Here is an 18,034-nt window from a genome sequence, read left to right on the forward strand (position 1 = left end):
GCTGAGAAGCGAGTCCGACAGAACTTCTAATAAAGGAAAGGATCCGCTGTGGAGCGAATGAGGTCGACTCACAGAAACCGGAGACGACGTCCCTCCAGAATGTGCGCTCGGATTAATTAAAAGCTGTTCTTCTCATCAGATGTTATTTAGGGATTATGAACACAGAGCGACTTTACACGTGTGATACTAACCACGCAGTGAACAACGGCATCACCTCTTGTCTCCAGGGCGAGCTCGCCAGCATGCGGCGGCCTATTAACACGCCATCCAACGCTCACGTGGAGCCACGCGTCTACTTTGAGCTGCTAAAAGCTGCATGCAGCGTTCCAAAATACACCGACCGCGGCGAAGGTGAAACAAAACAATGTGGTTGAGAGAAACTATTCTCTGCTGGTTCATCACCTTCTCAATCTGCTGCGTCTCCAGCAGGGAACCTTTTCCTATTAACAAGCCCCGATAAAGCATCCACACCTGCACACACACTACAAAAGGCCGCGAGGAGCCAGCGGAAGCCGAAGCCGTTGATCGCCCACCAATATCGTGCTGCGACGTTAGCGTTCACATTTGCACAAACTGCCGGACTCACTGGTGTTAAGGTGCAAATTTTCAAAAAATATCCGGACGAATGAATCTTTAGAGATTGTGTTTGGCCTCAACAAGCGTAAAAACAGCAGATGTTCTAGTTGGGATGTAATTCCGTGAAATAAAACAGATGCTTTCGATGTTTCGGGTTTGCGTCCTCACCTGACAGACAGATAATTACGCCTTTCAGCGCTGAAAACAACAATATAACAAAGATGATTCAGAGACTGGGGGATGAAAGCAGAGAAGCCTGGACACATTTATATATATAGTAAATATTTAAATGGGCCACTTACAGTAAGCAGGTGGAATATTATACGCTGATTGATTTATATGGTCTTGTACACGCCAAAGGACACCATCACAATAAGTTCCCACAGATTTATTACAAGCACAATGAATTATGATCGTATGATGAATTGATTGATTTATTTCATTCAGCTAATGTGCAACTCTACAGCAATTACGTTTGCATGAAAGTCCCTTCCACTAAAACATGCTCAAATGAAGACATGAATGAGAGATCCATCAATAATATCCACAGCTTGTACTGTAAGATGGATGTGGGTGCTTAGAAATAAAAAAATCACACCATTATTTCACCCAGAAAACCCTCCGATTTCATGAGTGACTCAGTGGGTTTTAGCGACGGGGTTTCAAAGCCTTCAGCGGGGAGCGACACACAAACATTGATTCATCACAGGATCATAACAAATTGATCCATCCATCGGCCTTACAAACTACGTGCTGCAGGGATCAATGCAGAGCCTCCACCCGACTGCCCCCACCGGTGCAGCACCGAGCACCAACTGCTCGACGGAGGCTGACCTGCGTGGCGCTGTTGTTGCAAACTGTGCAGTTAATTAGAGTCTCTGCAACTTACAACAAGAGGACGGGGGGAGACGGGGGAGGGACGGGGGGAGACGGGGGGGAGACGGGGGAGGGGGGTGAACCCAGCGGACAACTTGGCTGATGCCTCTGCAAGAGAGACTGCAGCGAGAGAGAGAGCGCCAAAAGATGTCTGCAGCTGTTGTGACAGGTCTTCTTTACATATTTGGCGGGTTGCAGCATCTTACAGCTCTTTGACTTCCAAGTCAGACTTTAGGGTCCAACACTGATTTAACCAGGAGAAGAAACATTACAGTAATTGCAGAAATAAATGAGCTTCACCTCCATCTGTCCTCTCCGTTTTTTCTGACACGCTCAGAGTGCAGAGCTGCAGTTTAGCATGAAGATGAGGATGAGTATGAGGATCAAGATGAGGATGAGCATGAAGATGAGGTAAGCACCAAAAGAGACCAGGAGGATTTATTGTGCTCCCCAAATGTGAGACGCAGCCATCGGGGGACGTTTGAGTCAGATTGAATAACATTCCCTCCTCTGGACACTGTGGTAACACAAGGCACGAGGGGGGGGGGGGGGGGGGGGGGCTCTCAGGGCAGATTAATTACCCCAATTAGAAACGATTACCACTGTTTGGCTTCAGCAATTTGCTCAGGCGGGGTGGGGGGGGGGGGGGGGGGGGGGGGGGGTTGGAGGGGGGGGCTTCTTTACTCCGACGTGGGGAATTGAGGTCAGTCGGTCTGAGGTTTGTTTCCCTTTCTCTCTAAGGAGCTCGCGATGTCCATCAGCGAGCCGTCGGCTGGGAAGTAAATAGTCATCTGTCATTATATGGAAAACAGGAGTATTTAACTAATGTCATCATCTCATTGAGCGTCAAAATGGATGCGGGACACTGTAACTGATCTAAAACAATCATTGTTAAATGTTCTCATATGAGAAGACGATTCTTCGTTCTCCTTCAATGTTCTTGCAGCTCGTTTGCTTATTCCATCACTTTGTACATACTGACTTTTTATCATTGTTTTCCGATGTAATTAGTGCTTTTAAAATAAATAATGTTTAAATAACAATGTATCAGGATCCTTGGGGACTCATGTTGTTTTTATGGCAAAGAATGCAAATATAAGTGAACTTATTGAACTGGTTGTTTCTCAGAAGAGTTTATTCAGTTTATTCAGTTGGTGGTTCTGAGAAACATGACGAATGGTCGAAGGTTAATGTGGGATATTAATGTGATACTTAATAGAATAAGCTGCAATCATATTTAGAATTTGGAATCAACGAATAAGCACTCAATTACTTTTAAACTATGATATTTGTATAACAGCGAATACGTTTTTTAGCTCCTATGTTGTTCATTAAATATGCTCCTCCAGCCTCACCACAGCTATAAGGTAGTTATGACACCACAGGGACACTTGAGCTATAAAGTCCAGTACAGAATCAATCTGACAAGAAAAGAACACAGAAGATTTGATGTCCTTACATACCATAAATAATTCAGTTTAAACTGGGTTTGTTGTACACATAAAGAACCTTACATGACTTATTTTCAGTCTTTCTGCTCCACATATCTGGAACAAACTGCTGCGACTCTCAGCTGTTCGTTCCTTTATTTGATCCGGACTCGATTTGATTAATTTCCTGCTTTTGTGCATTCTACTATTTTAAGTTTTAAACTGCACGGCAACTTGTGTTTTATATTCAGCTCGTTTAAAGCTTTGTCTCTTTTTAATGTTCCACTTCGGCGTTTTTTTCTCTTTCTTTTCCTCCGGCCTTCTGTTCCCTTATCGGTTCCAATGAGCCTTCTGATGTGGAGCCGGAGCGCTGCACGCACGCACACACACACACACACACACACACACACACACACACACACACACGCGCACACACACACACGCACACACACAGGGTTCCGTGTCGTTGTAGGAGCTGGACCGGGACTTAACCTAACTTAACAAAGGCCACTGTGTTGCTGCCCCCCCCTCGTCTGCAGCGTGACGGGTGTCATCGGTCCGTCAGCGGCGCCGTTATCGAGGCTGACAGCTTTGTAAGAATTTGTCTTGTTCTGTTAGAGGAATAAAGCCCAGTGTGCGCCGCGGCGTCACTCAGAGGGATCATCTCCTGTCAGTACCGCTGCGTGGTGGTGCTGGTGCTGGTGTTGGTGTTGTTGTTGTTGGGTGAATAAAAGCCAAAACAAAAGGTAACAGCGGACGTAACGTCAGCAGCTGTGTATCAGTCACTGAGGTCTTCATCTGTTCTGACGCTCTAAACAAAATGTTCTATTATCTAAAAGAAGAAGAACTGATCCGTTTCCCGGCGTTCGTTAATCTAATCAAGCTCATGTTATTACACGTGGCGACCCGTCGCAGCGCTGCACCACCTATCAGCAACACTGCTCCGTCACTCGGGGGGACGCTTGTCTGAGAGTCTTATTTGTGCAGAGAAACCAATAAGTACAGGCTGGAGTGCACACACAGGAGACAGAGGGGACACTTTTTTGTCCATTTCCCCGTCTTTCTTCAAGAGGAGACACCTCGGTCTCACAAACAAACAGAATCTGGACACTGGTGTCCGTCTCCATGGCATTTCTGGAATTAGGTTCTCTTGGTTGCATTTTAACTTCGCTATGCTACTTATTTTAAGTGCAAACGTTGTTTTTTTCTGAACCTAATGTGGTTGTTTTGTCCAAATGAGAGCTGAATAGAACACTGCGGTGGTTAGAGAAGTCGGTTTGTATTTCTGTGTCTTGCTGATGCTCGTCATGCACCATCAAAGGCGACCGAGATGCTTTTTATTCTCTCTCCCTCTTAAGTAAGAGACTTACCATAAGTCGGGATAAACGTGAGTCAGCCTCCTGTATCGGCTGCACTGGAAACTGTGCACATGAAAGTGGCCATGCATTTGTCTGAATGTGTGCTCTACTGTCCTAACATTGATTCACGGATTGTTCAAACAAATAACATCTATTTTATATTCATTTATATTCGCTGTCTTGCTCAGCTATAGATGAGCAGATCAATATCACTCTTCAAGTAAGTGTCGCATCGATCTTCTCAACTGACAGCAGACAGGAAAATGTTGAATCCCTCTTTAATTATTCTGTTTTATTTTCTGCACATTCCATCTCATCTGATGCCTAAACGAAGTTTCAAAACTTGTGCGATTTCCATGGGATCGTTTATTTCAGAATCACACGACTTATAAAGCGCTTTACTTTCGGAAATTCATGAAATATTTTTAGTACTTTCTCTGTTAAATATGGTTGGAATATAATTTTGATGAATTGTTTTGTAAACTAAATAAAATACATTCCTAGAACGATGCATCTATATAGATGCATATAAATGCCCATGGATGCATATACATATGTGCATATAGATGCATATACTCAGGTGCATATAGATGCATATGGATGAATATACGTGGGGGCATATAGATGCATATGGATGAATATAGATGCATATGGATGCATATACTCAGGTGCATATAGATGCATATGGATGAATATACGTGGGGGCATACAGATGCATAGAGGTGCATATAGATGCAGCTCTCCGAGAGCAAAAACGTTAAACCATAAAACTCTAAGTTGTTTCAGACCGAGCCGCTGTGATCGTACAGAAAAGTCCTTCGAGGTGTCAAAGCACCGAGGGTCATTTAGTTCACAACTACAGACTGCTCACACTTGTCTCCTTGTACTTGTCACGGTGCAGCCAGAGGTCAGAGGTCAGCTGTTACTCACTCAGGCAGACGTTGTCGTGGAAGGAGGTCAAGAAGTCGGTGCATTGCTCCCTGTGGTTGCCGCTGGCTGCGCAGGAGCACCAGGGTCCCACGTTGGACGTGGAGTTGTCAAGGTAGTTGGGAGTTATTGTGCTTCCTGGGAAAGGAGTGAATTATTAATACCACTGAAAACGTTTGGAATGAAATGTATTTCAAACTAGTTTTTGCTGCAACTTTCTCTTGATTTCCTGTTATAATTATTTCAGAATGTTCTTGGTCAATCGTGTATAAAAAGAGACTCGGCGCTGCTGAAGGTCATGTGACGCTGCTACAGATCAGGCGTGCAGGAACAGCAGCAGCTGTTTTGCTCTCCCAGCGTGAGCTGGTAGTTAGTTATCCAGAGGAGTCTGATGACTCCAGCGACCTGCAGTACAAAGTCAGCCACCACCACAGAAGTCTCTCGGATCGATTATTTTTATTCTTTTCCGCCTTTGGAGCTTTTCAGCAAGAAGTGATTGGGAAATCATTCTCCAGAAAGGGTAATAACGCCTGGTGGCTTGTCTTTTTTTCTTCTTTTTAAAGAGGTGGGAAATGGAATTGCTGCACTTTGAGGCAGTCTGGCGAAAAAAGTTTTGATTTACCTCCATTGATTTTCTGGGTCCCAGACTTCCAAAAAACAACACCTCTGAGTCTCACTTCTACTCCAGATGGCCAATCACTAGTGAACACCTTTCTGTCTCCCTCAGTCCAACTTAACACACTAAACAAAACAATTCCCTACTCTTTTTGCAGCAGCGTTGTTGTCCCATAATGACGTGTTTGAATTGAGTGGGTTTAAAAAGGGAAGAAAAGAGCATTATGTGATACAATAAGCGGCGTCCTGCGCATGCACCCACTCGTCGCCACGTCAGGGTTAATTCTCCCAAAACACCAGTCGATAGTTGTAATTGCACTTATAATGCCGGCGCCCGGGCCCGGCACGCTGCAGCCACATTAATCAGCTCTCCATCGATTGTTGCACCGCGCTGCTCATCGCAATCCTCGATTCATTCTTTTGAGTCCCGTTAGGTGCTCTCTGCCTTCCTCTCCCTGAAACCTTTTTGTTCCCGATCCATCACACGGGAGCCACATGGCACAGAGAGAGATTTAGTTCTTACCAATCAGGCCGGTGTACGCGAGGAGACACGCCGCGTAGTTGTCCTGCTTGCAGCCACTGGCGCTCGGCTCGGCAGGTTGGCAGTCGTACTGGAACTGAGCCCAGCGAGACCTGCGGGAGCAATAACACGCCATCATTTAGCCGTGCTTGGCTCCTGCACGCGCCGCGTCACCGAGGGCCGGCGCCGGTGCTTTCTGTTGCCCGGCTGGATGCGGATCTGAAACCCACGGCGCCCATCCAACTCGCTCCCGCCCCTCCTCTGCAGCACTTGAACCTCCTCTCCGGCCGCCCCTGGCGACTATCATCCCTCTTTTGCTTGCCTCCTCACTTTTCCTCGGCGGGCTGTGCTCTGGGCGGCTGCCAGCAGTCGATGAGGGGCAAAGACTTTAGACAAATATGGATCTTCCACAGAAATATTCCCTCCTGCAGCCGCTCTCTGCCGTCCCTCCTTCACCTTTTACTGGCAGTCGGCGAGACATCCAGCCTCATCATCATCATCGTCATCGTCGTGCGAGGCCACGGCGGCCATCATATCGCATCAGCGGCCCCCGTCGACTGGCATTTGTAACGGGATCCCCTCGGGGCCCCGCGGCTCCCCCCTCGTTTGTCATGTCACTGTGATGATGTGCGTAGAGCTCACAGGCCCGCGTGCTAACTGAAGGCGTCCTCTGCAGGCCGCCCGTTAATGCCGGCTGACTGCTGCGGAATTGCCGGGCCACGCGGGGGAGGGGGGGGGGGGGGGAGGGCCTTGAGATGCCCCCATCCGTCGGGGCGGCAGCGGAGGGTGGTGCTTGATCGATAGCCGTGACAGATGAAGCCCTCTGTCTTTCTGACACGTGGAGAGGAACTAGATTAAACGCTGGCCACCGTTCGCTGTCAGCGAGGGGGGGGAGGTGGGGGGCGGGCTGACTGTGCGTATGAGGACGCTGTGTTTTCGGTCCGCATCGAGCGACAGTAATACACCCGCAGACTTCATGAGAAATTGTTAATATTCTGACAGTGAATATTTGTTGTCTCATTCACACGCGGCTGCAGTGTTTAACTGAAGTAATTAGAATTAAACAGTTAAGTGTAACAACTGAAGGGATTAACCCCCCTTCCTCTGGTGGGATAGGACTCTAAGCTCGCCTCTCTCGTTTTGGACTTTACCCTCAGAGGTCGGCCCTGTCGCGACGGCTTGATGTTGGAGAATAAAAGGTGACATTTGTCATGATGTGAAAGTGATCGCTCACAGAATTATCACTCATACCAACAGCTCAGCGGAGCTCTTTGGCCTCTTTTAGCTCGCAATTAAGCCGGCAGGAGCTCCCAGGTAGTCCAGCCGGACCCACTCATCCATCCATCCATCCATCGTCCGGGGAGGAACAGCAGGGAGCCAGTAAGTAAACACGGGGCTGGTGGAGCTGCTCCAACATCTAACGGGTCAACGGGGCCCGGATTGTTTTCTCAGGAGTTGGAAGATCAAACTAAATCTCGGATGAGTCTGTAACCTCGGGCTGGTGTTTGCTAACAAGTCAAACATAGAAACCTGAGAGAGTATCAAAGAGTGTTTCTCTATTTATTTAGGAGTCTGCCTTCTCCCTCTAACCTTGAGAAAAAAAAATCTATTTTGCCTTTAAATCTGAGCCCTTGAACACACCGTGTCTGTCCGAATCAACCCTTCGCGGATTACTTTCGCTTACCTTACTGACCCCTTTAACCCCTTAAATCCCTGTGAATAATATCCAATATCGTATTAGCTCGTCGTTTAAGCAAACGATGGGATCGGCGGGTCGAGCGCCGCGTTTCCCGCCTTCTACCTGCACACGTAGTCCGCCTTGCAGACGCGCAGCTGGGCCAGGCAGTTGGGCTTCTCCTTGTCCTCGTAGGAGCAGGACGGCACGATGGTCTGGCGGCGGCGCTCCGAGCAGGCCGTGTCGGTGCAGGGGCAGAACAGCAGCTCGTGGGTGTAGTCGGGGGGGACGCGGTCGAAGAACTTCCTCAGCGCCTTGCTGCACTTGGGCCGGTTGCACGGGGCGGAGCGGGCCGACGGCTGGATGCAGGACGAGACGTACTCCGTGCGCAGCTTCTGGCACGTCTCGTCGATGTTGCACGCCTTGGCGGCGTCCAGGCAGCGGTTCACCGTCGTCACCTCGGACTCTGGACGGGGAGGGAAGCAGACAGCGTTTCATCCCTCCGTGCGGATCCCAGGGAATGTTTACCCGTGATTTCAGGGCCCAATTGGAGCCGGCGTTGACTTCCCGCTCTCGCCTCACACAGACAAGTACAAACCAACCCAAAATGATGATTATATGTAGAGGCGTCCCGTGCGATGAATAGAACATGAAGGCCGTTTAAATGTTGCATGAGCGCTGGATGTGTTTCAGCTGGGACCAAATGGCTGAATACTTCATTCTGCTGGGTTAACGCGGAGTGGAGGAGCGTCTCTCCGCCCGCACAACAAGGCCTGTAATTACGGCTGCCTCCCTTCATCCATCCACCCATCTTCCCTTCAATCTCCCCCCCCCCACCCACCCACCCACCGCGCTCTCACCTGACTTCCCCCGTCCCTCGCCGCCTTCTTCCATCACCGCGTGTCTGCCATTACCCACCAGCCCATCCGTCTCCTCCCTTCTCCTCCATCACCTCGCCCTCAACTCTCTGCATACCTCAGCGCCCCCCCCCCCCCCCCTCCTCCCCTTTGACTTCCCCGGTAATGAGCCCCCCCCCCCCTTTTCATAACCCTCTTTCTTTTCGGCTGCATTATTTATCCATCATCATCCTGTGTGTTCTTATTAAACCCCCGGCGACCTCCCGGCGAATACGAGCTGCCGTTCGGCAGGAAGCTGCTCGTTAGATGGTAGAAACCTGCGGCCGGGTCTGCTGGCGAGCGCCCCCCCCCCGTCCGATGCACCCAGAAGGCGGGTGGTCCGGCGCTTTTTAATGTTTATTTGTTTTAATTTTATTTAGTTTATCCCCTTGGATCCTCGTTTCTCCGTCAACCTGCACAAAGAAAACAACTGCGTGCATGTTTGTCCTGCTGCCAAAGTGCATCTTAGCGAGTAAACGCCGTCGACGCCCCTCTTAGGGGCCGACGATGCATCAAACGGCCTCCTCATCGGTGCGGAACGGCGAATGTTTTGAACAGAGACACTTCCCGACTGACTTCCCGTCAGCTGATGAATTACTCTGTTGTTTGAATACTCAGAACACGATGAGCTGCAGCCGCGGCTCGCATCTCTGAAAAGGGTCATTACTCTGTTTGAGGGAGAGCCGCTGTGAGGGCGGGAAAACACCCATTAATCACGTCGTCGTCGTCGTTGTAGTTGTTGTTGTTGTTGTTGTTGTTGATTTGCCGGCCCGCTTGTCGCCGCACGCGGCACGGACGTCAACTTTGACCTCGCGCCGAGTCGCTGGAGGGGAGTTTACGAGGCGGCGGAGCACAGTGCAGGTCGGATGGCGCTGTGATTCTAACAAGCAGCTGGTGTGTGTGAGGTGTAGGTATGTTGGTATGTTGGTATGTTGGTATTTCGGTTTGGCTTAAACGAATCCACATCGCCTCACGCGTACAGGTGAGCACATAATCTGTGATCTCACTCAATTATGCACAACATTTATTCCTGCAAGCGTCTGCTGCTGGTGCATAATTAATATCATTAGCTTGAACAGATGTCAAAAAGCTAATTCCGAGCATCAATGTGCCAAAAAAATACTGGACTTGTTTTTAGCGGTGGATGTGTATGGAAGCGGATGCCTGCCGTGGAATAAAGATAACAAGCGGGTGAAGTCATCCGTGATGTCACGAGGCTGTGACATGTGACAGCAGAGCGGTTTTTAACAGTGGCTCCGCTGTGAGCGTCTACGTGCGGCCGATTGTCCCACCACAGGAGGGAAAATCACTTTTATCCTGGTTGGAATTCAGCCGCTTTGGGCCAAAAGGCGGGTTTTCACTTCCCAGAAGGGAAACACACGAGATATTTTAGTTTGAACTTTTGACCTTGACAATCTCAGGCTGAATTTAAATCGTTTCTTCCCATTAAGATGTCACTGTACGAGAACAATGTCGGCCGTATGGAGGGTAAGAAACGAGCTGCTACATCCACAGTTAGTCGATCAGTTAAACCAATTAAGATATTTAAGACACATTTTATTGAAATACATTTGTCATATTTGCCGTCTTCTGAATCATGACAGCAGCATATTAAAGATACGGGTCGAAAATAATAAAACCTGGTTCCTCCGTCTGCTTATAACATTATTAATGGCGCCGGCTGGAATCCACCTCGCCCGGAAGAAAGCGACCAATCAAAGCCGAGGAGTGAGCTGTCAATCACTGGATCAAACCGTCCGACCGGTCGGTGCGATCAACATAAAATCCGGATATCGACACTGCGTCGCCTCCTTTGCAGGAACATATTTGACTCGTCTGTAAAATGAGCCCCCGGGTGCTGCGGAGGTTTGGCGGCGCTTCGTTTTGGCCCGACTGTGGATAATTACCTTAGTGAGTGCAACAATATCGTAGTCATTAAACATAATTAATCCTACGAAAATCAGTTTCCATGTTGTAATAAAACAGAACGGTTCTTTCAATGGCTCGTGTGCACCTAAAGTGCTTCGGGAAAATTTGACATTTAAGAAGCTTAATGGACTCTAGTGCGAAGCCGCGTTTGGTTTCCGTGCCTCCTGATCTCCACAATCATAGCGAGTAGAGCAGGACGGACACTCAGCCTGCACATAAACCGAACGTACCTTTCTTCTCCCCGTGTGTAAAGGAAGAGCCTCGTGCACGTTGCTGGTGTCGGCTTGCATTGCTTCGGGTTTGAAGTCATACAATTTGTATTTAACACTGATCCCCCGTCGCCATTCAGAGCCGCTAACATACAAAATGACCATGTGCAACTTTAATAACGCAAGGTTACATGATGAGTGCAGATGCACTTAAATAAAAAAGTCAGCGTGTGCTTTACATTTTTATTTAAGTGCATCTGCGTCGTCCCTTTGAGAGGACCTCGTCCTGTTCTTTTATGGAGCACGTACGGGATCTATCATTACACCGTGTGACATATGCACGGATGCCTTCACTCAAGTCCTTGTTTACGTCGTGCGTTACTCATCCGGATTGTAGCCGCCTTCAGAAAAAATCGTGCACTTGACTTTATGTCCTCTCCAGTGAAAAATAAATGAACTCTGCCTGCCTCCCGTTTCCTCCCTCTCGCTTCCTGGGTTCTCTCTGTTCTTCACACTCCACCCCCCCCCCCATCACCTCGGAGTTTTGCTGCTTCCGGATGCATTAAAGTAAATAGGTCATTAATCTGTGCCTGCGAGGCTCGTTCCTGCCCTGCGGCTCGCCCACAGGCTCAGAGGCATCAAACACCAGCACACAGCTCCTCCATCGAGGATCTTGTCTCCTTCTGCTCTCCCTCCGCCCTGCTCCAGACGCTCTAAACCCACCTGCAGCAATGGAGGCCAGGCGCACGTAGTCGGAGCCCCTCTCCTCCGGTTCGTACGGGAAGTCCTCCACCAGGCTGAGGCCTGCCAACGGAGAGGAGACAGGTGACTTCTGTTGGGCTGACAAGCCACGATAACGCTGCGCTTTCCTTCTGCTTTGCCTTTCAGTGTCCCGAAACATCGACAGAGTAAACAAATATCATGAAGGTTGCATCGAAAGTTACGAGGCCTGCAAAACGTCCCGTCCTTTAACTACCGCCGCTGTGCATTTCACTGTCACGTAGCAGAGCACATGATCACATGATCACATGATCAGACGCGTAGTGCTTCACATCCCGCAGATGAACACAACCCATATAATCAATGGTGTTCACTGCTTATTATGCTGTTTCAAACTCAGAGTTTATTATCTTTGCAGGATATTCACAGTGTTTTCACACTTGCTAAACGGATCTGTTGTTTTGACTGTAAATATATATGCTAAATTCCTCTGTTTGCAAATTAACCAACGACGACGGGGTCCAATGTGGGACACGAGAAAGCTCGAGCAAAACACGTGTAATAAGCGCAAAGTGATGAAATACAATTAGCGTGGGCGGAACAAAAGGAATTTTTGACACAATAATCACTCTTTTTGTTTCGGCGTAGCTCTCTGGAGGCGGGGGCCTAATTCGTGTGTAATGGGCTGCACACGCACTCGATAATCCCAATAAGAGACTGCGGCTGCCTCCGCCCGCCTAGCGGGGAACGCAGCGCCGCTCTCACCGTGCAGCACCGACTGCTGCAGGCTCCAGTAGATGCTCAGGCAGTTCTTCTCCTTCTTCATGCCCCGTTTGCACTGGCAGCCGTGCAGAGGGGTGGACAGCAGCGCCGTCATGGCGTTCTCGCACTGGTTCCTGGCCCCGGGCCCCAGCTTCACGCTGCCGTCCCCGGCCACGCACTGCCTGAGGGTGCGCAGGCGCGGGCTGCAGGTGTCGTCGCTGGAGCAGGTGTCTCCGGCGCGCAGGCAGTCCCTCCCGCCTGCAGAGAGCGCCATGCGCGGGACTCCTGCAGGAGGGGGGAGGGAAAGAGGGGGGGGGGGGTTAGTGTCGGGCTGCGGGGGAGGAGATCGGAGCAGCTGGAGGATTTAACCTTAAACACGGCGGACGCCTCCGTTAAAGTAAAGGAAAACTGGAGGATCGATGTGCACTTTTACGGCCCTCTGCATCATAAATTAATGTGAAAAGCATTGAATTTAATTATTGTGACAGTTTTCACTCGTCAGCGAGCCGTCCCACTACGGTATTTCAGCATTTTAATATTACATCCATGAACCCGAGGGGGTGCTGTATTATTCATGAGTTCATCAAGTTGTCACAAAGGATACATCTGACACCACTGACTGGATTTTGCTCAAACTTTGGGGGGATGATGCGTTTCGCCAATACATGCTGACATGTTTGAAAATACACTGAGGTGTTTCAGACAAAACTCTTCACATTTGTTCCGCATTAGCCGGAGAGGGAGCAGCTTGTCTACTGTTGTCTTGTTTCATGGGACACTGATAACATGCAGGCTTTATTCCCCTGAGGACAGTAAATACTTTGTTTATTTCCAGCTATTCAACAGCTCTTAATCTTAAAGATGATGTAGTTTAATCCAACCGTGCGTCTGGTTCGGGATAACATCCTCATGAATAAATGTACTAAAATATGCTTATTATCAGAGTAAAGAACGCACGCCATCGGAGGGCAGAATGGCTCCTCTAGTGTGTTGTTGTAAAAAGTGTACCGCCAGGGAACCTTTATGACCTCAGACCTAAAAAAAAAAAAAAAAAGCACAGCGGAATGTCACGAAAAGTCTTACTTTTAATTTGAGAAGATCCCTCAAGCATTCTTCATATCTATTTGCCTCTGACTAAAATAATACATACTATCATATATTAAAGCCTGTTCTAACTTGAAGTTCATACATTTGACAGCGTATTCGGGGAGCTGGTTAAGATCATCTCCGCGTTATCTTTTCTGCATAAGTTAATCAAGGAAACGTCTTGGAGGAAAACGCCAGACTTTAGATTTAAGAACCACGACATTTCTGCCCGAGGAAACGCAGCCGATGACAGTCAAGAGATCTGAAAAGTCACCACGCTTTGTCCCTGGGGGGGGGGGGGGGGTGGGGGGGGGGGCGCGGACATCCGCAGCCATATTAACGGCGGTTCGTCCGATGGTTGTTGAAAGAGTTCAACCGCAGAGAATGTCAACCTGCCGGCGGCGCTGGAGGAAAGGTCACCCGCGAGGACGCAGGACGGCGGCCCCAACCTCTGCCGGCCGGAACGTTCCCTGCTCTCTGCTGCATTGTGGGCCCCCGCGTCCCTGCTTCCGCCGGAGATCTCACTACATCCTGTTCCCTGTTGGGTTTATGTTCGTAACCCCCCGTTTTACCTCAAAGGGGGGATTCGCTAAGAGGCTCGATGCTTTTCGGGATTCACGGTTTAAAAGCTGCGTGTTCGCTGGATGAATTTGTTTCATGGCGATTCGGAAATGTTGAGATATTTACGATCGGGGCCGTGCGGGACATCTCTGACCCGCAGGAGAACACGCTGACTTGGTCCAAACCAACAGAACTCCACACACCAAATATGTCGGGCTGGATTCATGCAACGATCCAACAGTCCGTGGTTCAACCTGGTGGTCGGTGTAAATATATACAGTAGTTTTCCATAAAGAGCCGGAACCGGCCAGAGAATCTGTATGAAATGCGGGAGTTTCCTCGCTGGAATTTACTGTCTGTTACGTGGCTCATTGATTATCTGGACCAGCTCCTGTAAAACAATCTAAAACCATAGTGACAGATTCCCAGAAGCCTTCGAGTCTCCGACTGCTTTGTTGAGACGTTTGTGCAGCGAGTCGCTTCCGTCATTAAATCTTAATCAAATATCACGTCACGCCGGCGTATAACAACCAGATGAAGAGGCAGCGGTTCGCTCCTTTCTCTCCCCACCGGCAGAAGTGGATCGGACGTCTCCAACGGCAACGCTCAAGACGAGAGGAAGACAAATGGGCGTCGACGTGTTAAGCTCTGCCTGCTGTGCTCGTGGGGGGGTTCGGGGGTTTGGGGTGGGGGGGGAACTTGCATCCGGCAGGAGACTTCCAACCTTTCCAAGGAGTCAACTAATCTAGAGGCGAGCTGTCAATAGAAGCCCTGACAGACAGCGAGGCCGGGGAGGAGGTCCGGGGTGCTGGTGGATGTTATTGAGAGAAGGCGTCCGCCACTCAAAACCGAGAGCTCATTTTTACCGAGGTCTTGACAGACAGCCCTCCGAGTGACAAAATAAATATCTCCCCCAACAAGTCCTCCACTCCGCTATAGAGCCTTGAAATCAAAACGAATCCCACCGGGAGCTAAAAAGCAGGAGGAGAAAAAAAACCTGTCATTTGTTTTGGATGAAAAAGTTTTCTTCTGCCGAGCGACGGAACCTTTAAGACGGCACGAACGCGTCGAGGCGCTTCACTCGCTAACAGAAGTGCAGAGATGTGAGGGAGGTGCGTGCTGGAGGTGCGCGCGGAGGCGGGACGCGGCACGTGGGCGGAGGCGTGCGGGCGGTCCGGCGGGGGAAGGTGGAGCAGCGGAGCAGTTTGTCTTCACTCGGCTCCGAAGGCAGAAAAATAGGAGGGAAAAGGAAAGAGGAGCCACAAAAATCGTATTAAATTGCAACTAATGCGGTGCGGAGAGAGGTGTGATATCCGTCTGAGGAACGAAGGAGCACCTCAGATGGGCGAGAGACGGCCGTCGGCCCGGAAACAGAGCGGCGGCGGCGCAAGGAGAGCGAGTCAAAACCAATTAGGGGAAATCAGTCGCATGTCGCTCCGGTTGGTTCCATCCCAGAGGCCTCGCTGCTCGTCCCCCGAGGTAAATAAACCAGTACACCAAGCTCTCTCTCGGTTTCTCATCCCCCTTTGCCCCCCCGACCCCCCTTCCCTTCGCTATCTCCCCCATCTCACCCGGCGTGGTTCATAGGGCCGATTTCCAAAAAGGTGAAATCACTTTTACATCCTCTGATTTTCATCCTGGCGGTTTCAAAAGGGTAAAAGCATCGGAGACGAACGCGACAAGACGTCCAAATCAGCAGCAAGTGAAGGGTGCTGAGTTGTGGGAAGTGAAATGAAGGGAAACCAGATGAAGATACTGAGATGTGAAGGCTGGAGGCAACATGAGGAGCATGAGGAGCCTCATCGAGGCTATAAGAGACTGTAAGAGCTGCACCACAGCAGGGGAGCTAAATGATAACTGGATAAATAAACAATATTAGAAAAATGAGGCGAACGTTCCCGCAGCTCTAAATTGGGTTCATTCATGTATGAGGTGACAGAACACCGTAATATGACATTCCTCTCATCTTCTGAAGAGGGAGGATTGGTTCTAACGTTACTTCTGTGGCTGTGAAACCACTTTTCTTTCAGCTCTGTTCTCCTTTTGTTGGGAAGGAATCTGATCACTTTGTGCCGAGATGTATTTTTCTGTGGGTTCATTTCAGATGCGAGTCTCTACGTTTGCTCCAATGAGTTGATCTTAACCAAACCCTTTAGTAAACCGATCAAAGTACTTTGATTTGCCTCAAATTGACCATAAATAACATTAATCAAGCTTTAGTTGCTGCAGGCAGAGCCTGTTTTGCAACACAAACATCCATCATAGTCAGTGTTACGGGATGTCAGAGTTGATTTGTAGTCGATGTTCAGCAGAGAGCTTCAACATTTTATTACTTTAAGTGAAAAAATGATAAATAGATCAATACACATCAAAAGAAGTCATTTGCTGCGGCCTGTAAACTCGATTGAGACGTTCAGCGTTTCATCGATTTACACAAATAAACTCTAAACTCTAAATGCATTTCTTCTCTGAAGAGAATGCTCCCGAGAAGTGCAAAGAAAAGCTCTTCAGTCGAGCCCTCTCAGTCACACGCTCGCGCGCTGTGATGCAGCGGTTTCCTCCCTTTCAGCCGATGCACGTTGTTGCACACCGATGCACGAAAAGCATCTTTCTCTCCGCGTTCGGACCGAGCGGCCGAGCGGCGAATCCTTTCAGAGTCAACGAGCTCTGGGATTGTTCGCTGACGGCTCGGCGGTTTGTACCGGGGGACCGAGCTCGTGCTCCAGTGTGCTCCTCCATCACTTCTCAACCGAGATGACTCACTGGCTCTTCTCTGTTGTCTCTTTATTCTCACAGCTTCTAACAATGAGCCCCCCCAGCAGTGATGTTCTCCCAATGAACGCCGGTAGGAACAAACACGCTCGTGTAGAACCACTCGTACGCGCACTCACGGAGCAGCGGGGAACCGTCGACGCTTTTCCATCAAATTGGTTCGCGGCGAAACATCTGCAGAGAATAATTGGTCCTCAGAATGCGCTGCGGTTGCGTCCTTTTGGTCTCCCTCGTTGATCGAGCGAAACATGATGAAATCTGGTGGAGGAACCAGAGAGCACTCGGGCCGTGACGCAGAATACTAACTCACTTCCTGGATTCCTTGGCGACCAATTCATCCCGAACAAAGTCGATATCGTCCCAGAGTGACAGCGTGTGTGTGTGTGTGTGTGTGTGAGGGGGCGTGTTTATCTCCACAAAGCTTGATGATTTTTTTCATAATTTCAAAGACTGCAGGAGAAAATCCTTTCACCCTTTTGAGGCAACGACTTTTTGCAGGCACGGCTGTATGATAATACATTGATTTTAGAATGAGCAGTGCGGTGAAAGGTATGATGGGAAAAAGATGATTACACTCCAGTTAAATTACTGAATTAGTTTCTGAAAGGAAATATAAGACAAAAGGCTGAAGAGTCTTATATTTTACTTACAAAACATTCTAAATTGGATATTATGACAATGAAGACATAATAATGAACAGAAGTGTGAGAGACGTCCTCATTGGAGCAATAAGAAACAGTTCAAACATGGAACCCGAAGCGTTCCTCGGGCTGCTGAAGGTTCGCTTCCATCGGGTCGGTGCGCCGCTGGAGAAGAACCTTTAGTCCCATCAAGGGTAAAAGGAGAAATGTCACAGCCGTCTGGTTCCTCCGGCAGATTAGAGAAGCGTTTTAAATATCCAGGACACAAATGTGCATGTGAGCACAAAGCACGATACAGTGTTCCTTCAGCCGTGCAGAACATAATGTTCGATATGAGGACGGATGCTGGTGGGGTCCCAAAATGAATTTCCATGAAAATGGACTAATTAGACTCAAACTAAATTAGACCAACGCGTCTCTTTGAGGCACAGTCGTTAAACATCTGCATGCTCATCCAGCCGTCGGTACGCAGGTGTAGTCC

At 49.1% G+C, this 18,034-nt stretch overlaps 1 protein-coding gene across 2 annotated transcripts in view; it reads right to left on the reverse strand.

Annotated features, from left to right (window-relative positions):
- gfra4a (GDNF family receptor alpha 4a) overlaps positions 1-18,034 on the reverse strand; it is a 125,555-nt gene that overhangs the window by 3,591 nt on the left and 103,930 nt on the right. For both annotated transcript variants that reach the window (XM_078089327.1, XM_078089326.1), the window contains 5 exons: positions 12,497-12,778; positions 11,735-11,815; positions 8,104-8,443; positions 6,306-6,415; positions 5,171-5,305 (listed from right to left, as the gene is read on the reverse strand). In XM_078089327.1, coding sequence (XP_077945453.1) covers positions 5,171-5,305; positions 6,306-6,415; positions 8,104-8,443; positions 11,735-11,815; positions 12,497-12,767 — 937 coding nt within the window. In that variant the 5' untranslated portion in view covers positions 12,768-12,778. The remainder of the gene's footprint in view (positions 1-5,170; positions 5,306-6,305; positions 6,416-8,103; positions 8,444-11,734; positions 11,816-12,496; positions 12,779-18,034) is intronic.

The sequence above is a fragment of the Gasterosteus aculeatus genome, chromosome 15 (assembly GCF_964276395.1).
Source record: "Gasterosteus aculeatus chromosome 15, fGasAcu3.hap1.1, whole genome shotgun sequence".
Classification (NCBI taxonomy): domain Eukaryota; kingdom Metazoa; phylum Chordata; class Actinopteri; order Perciformes; family Gasterosteidae; genus Gasterosteus; species Gasterosteus aculeatus.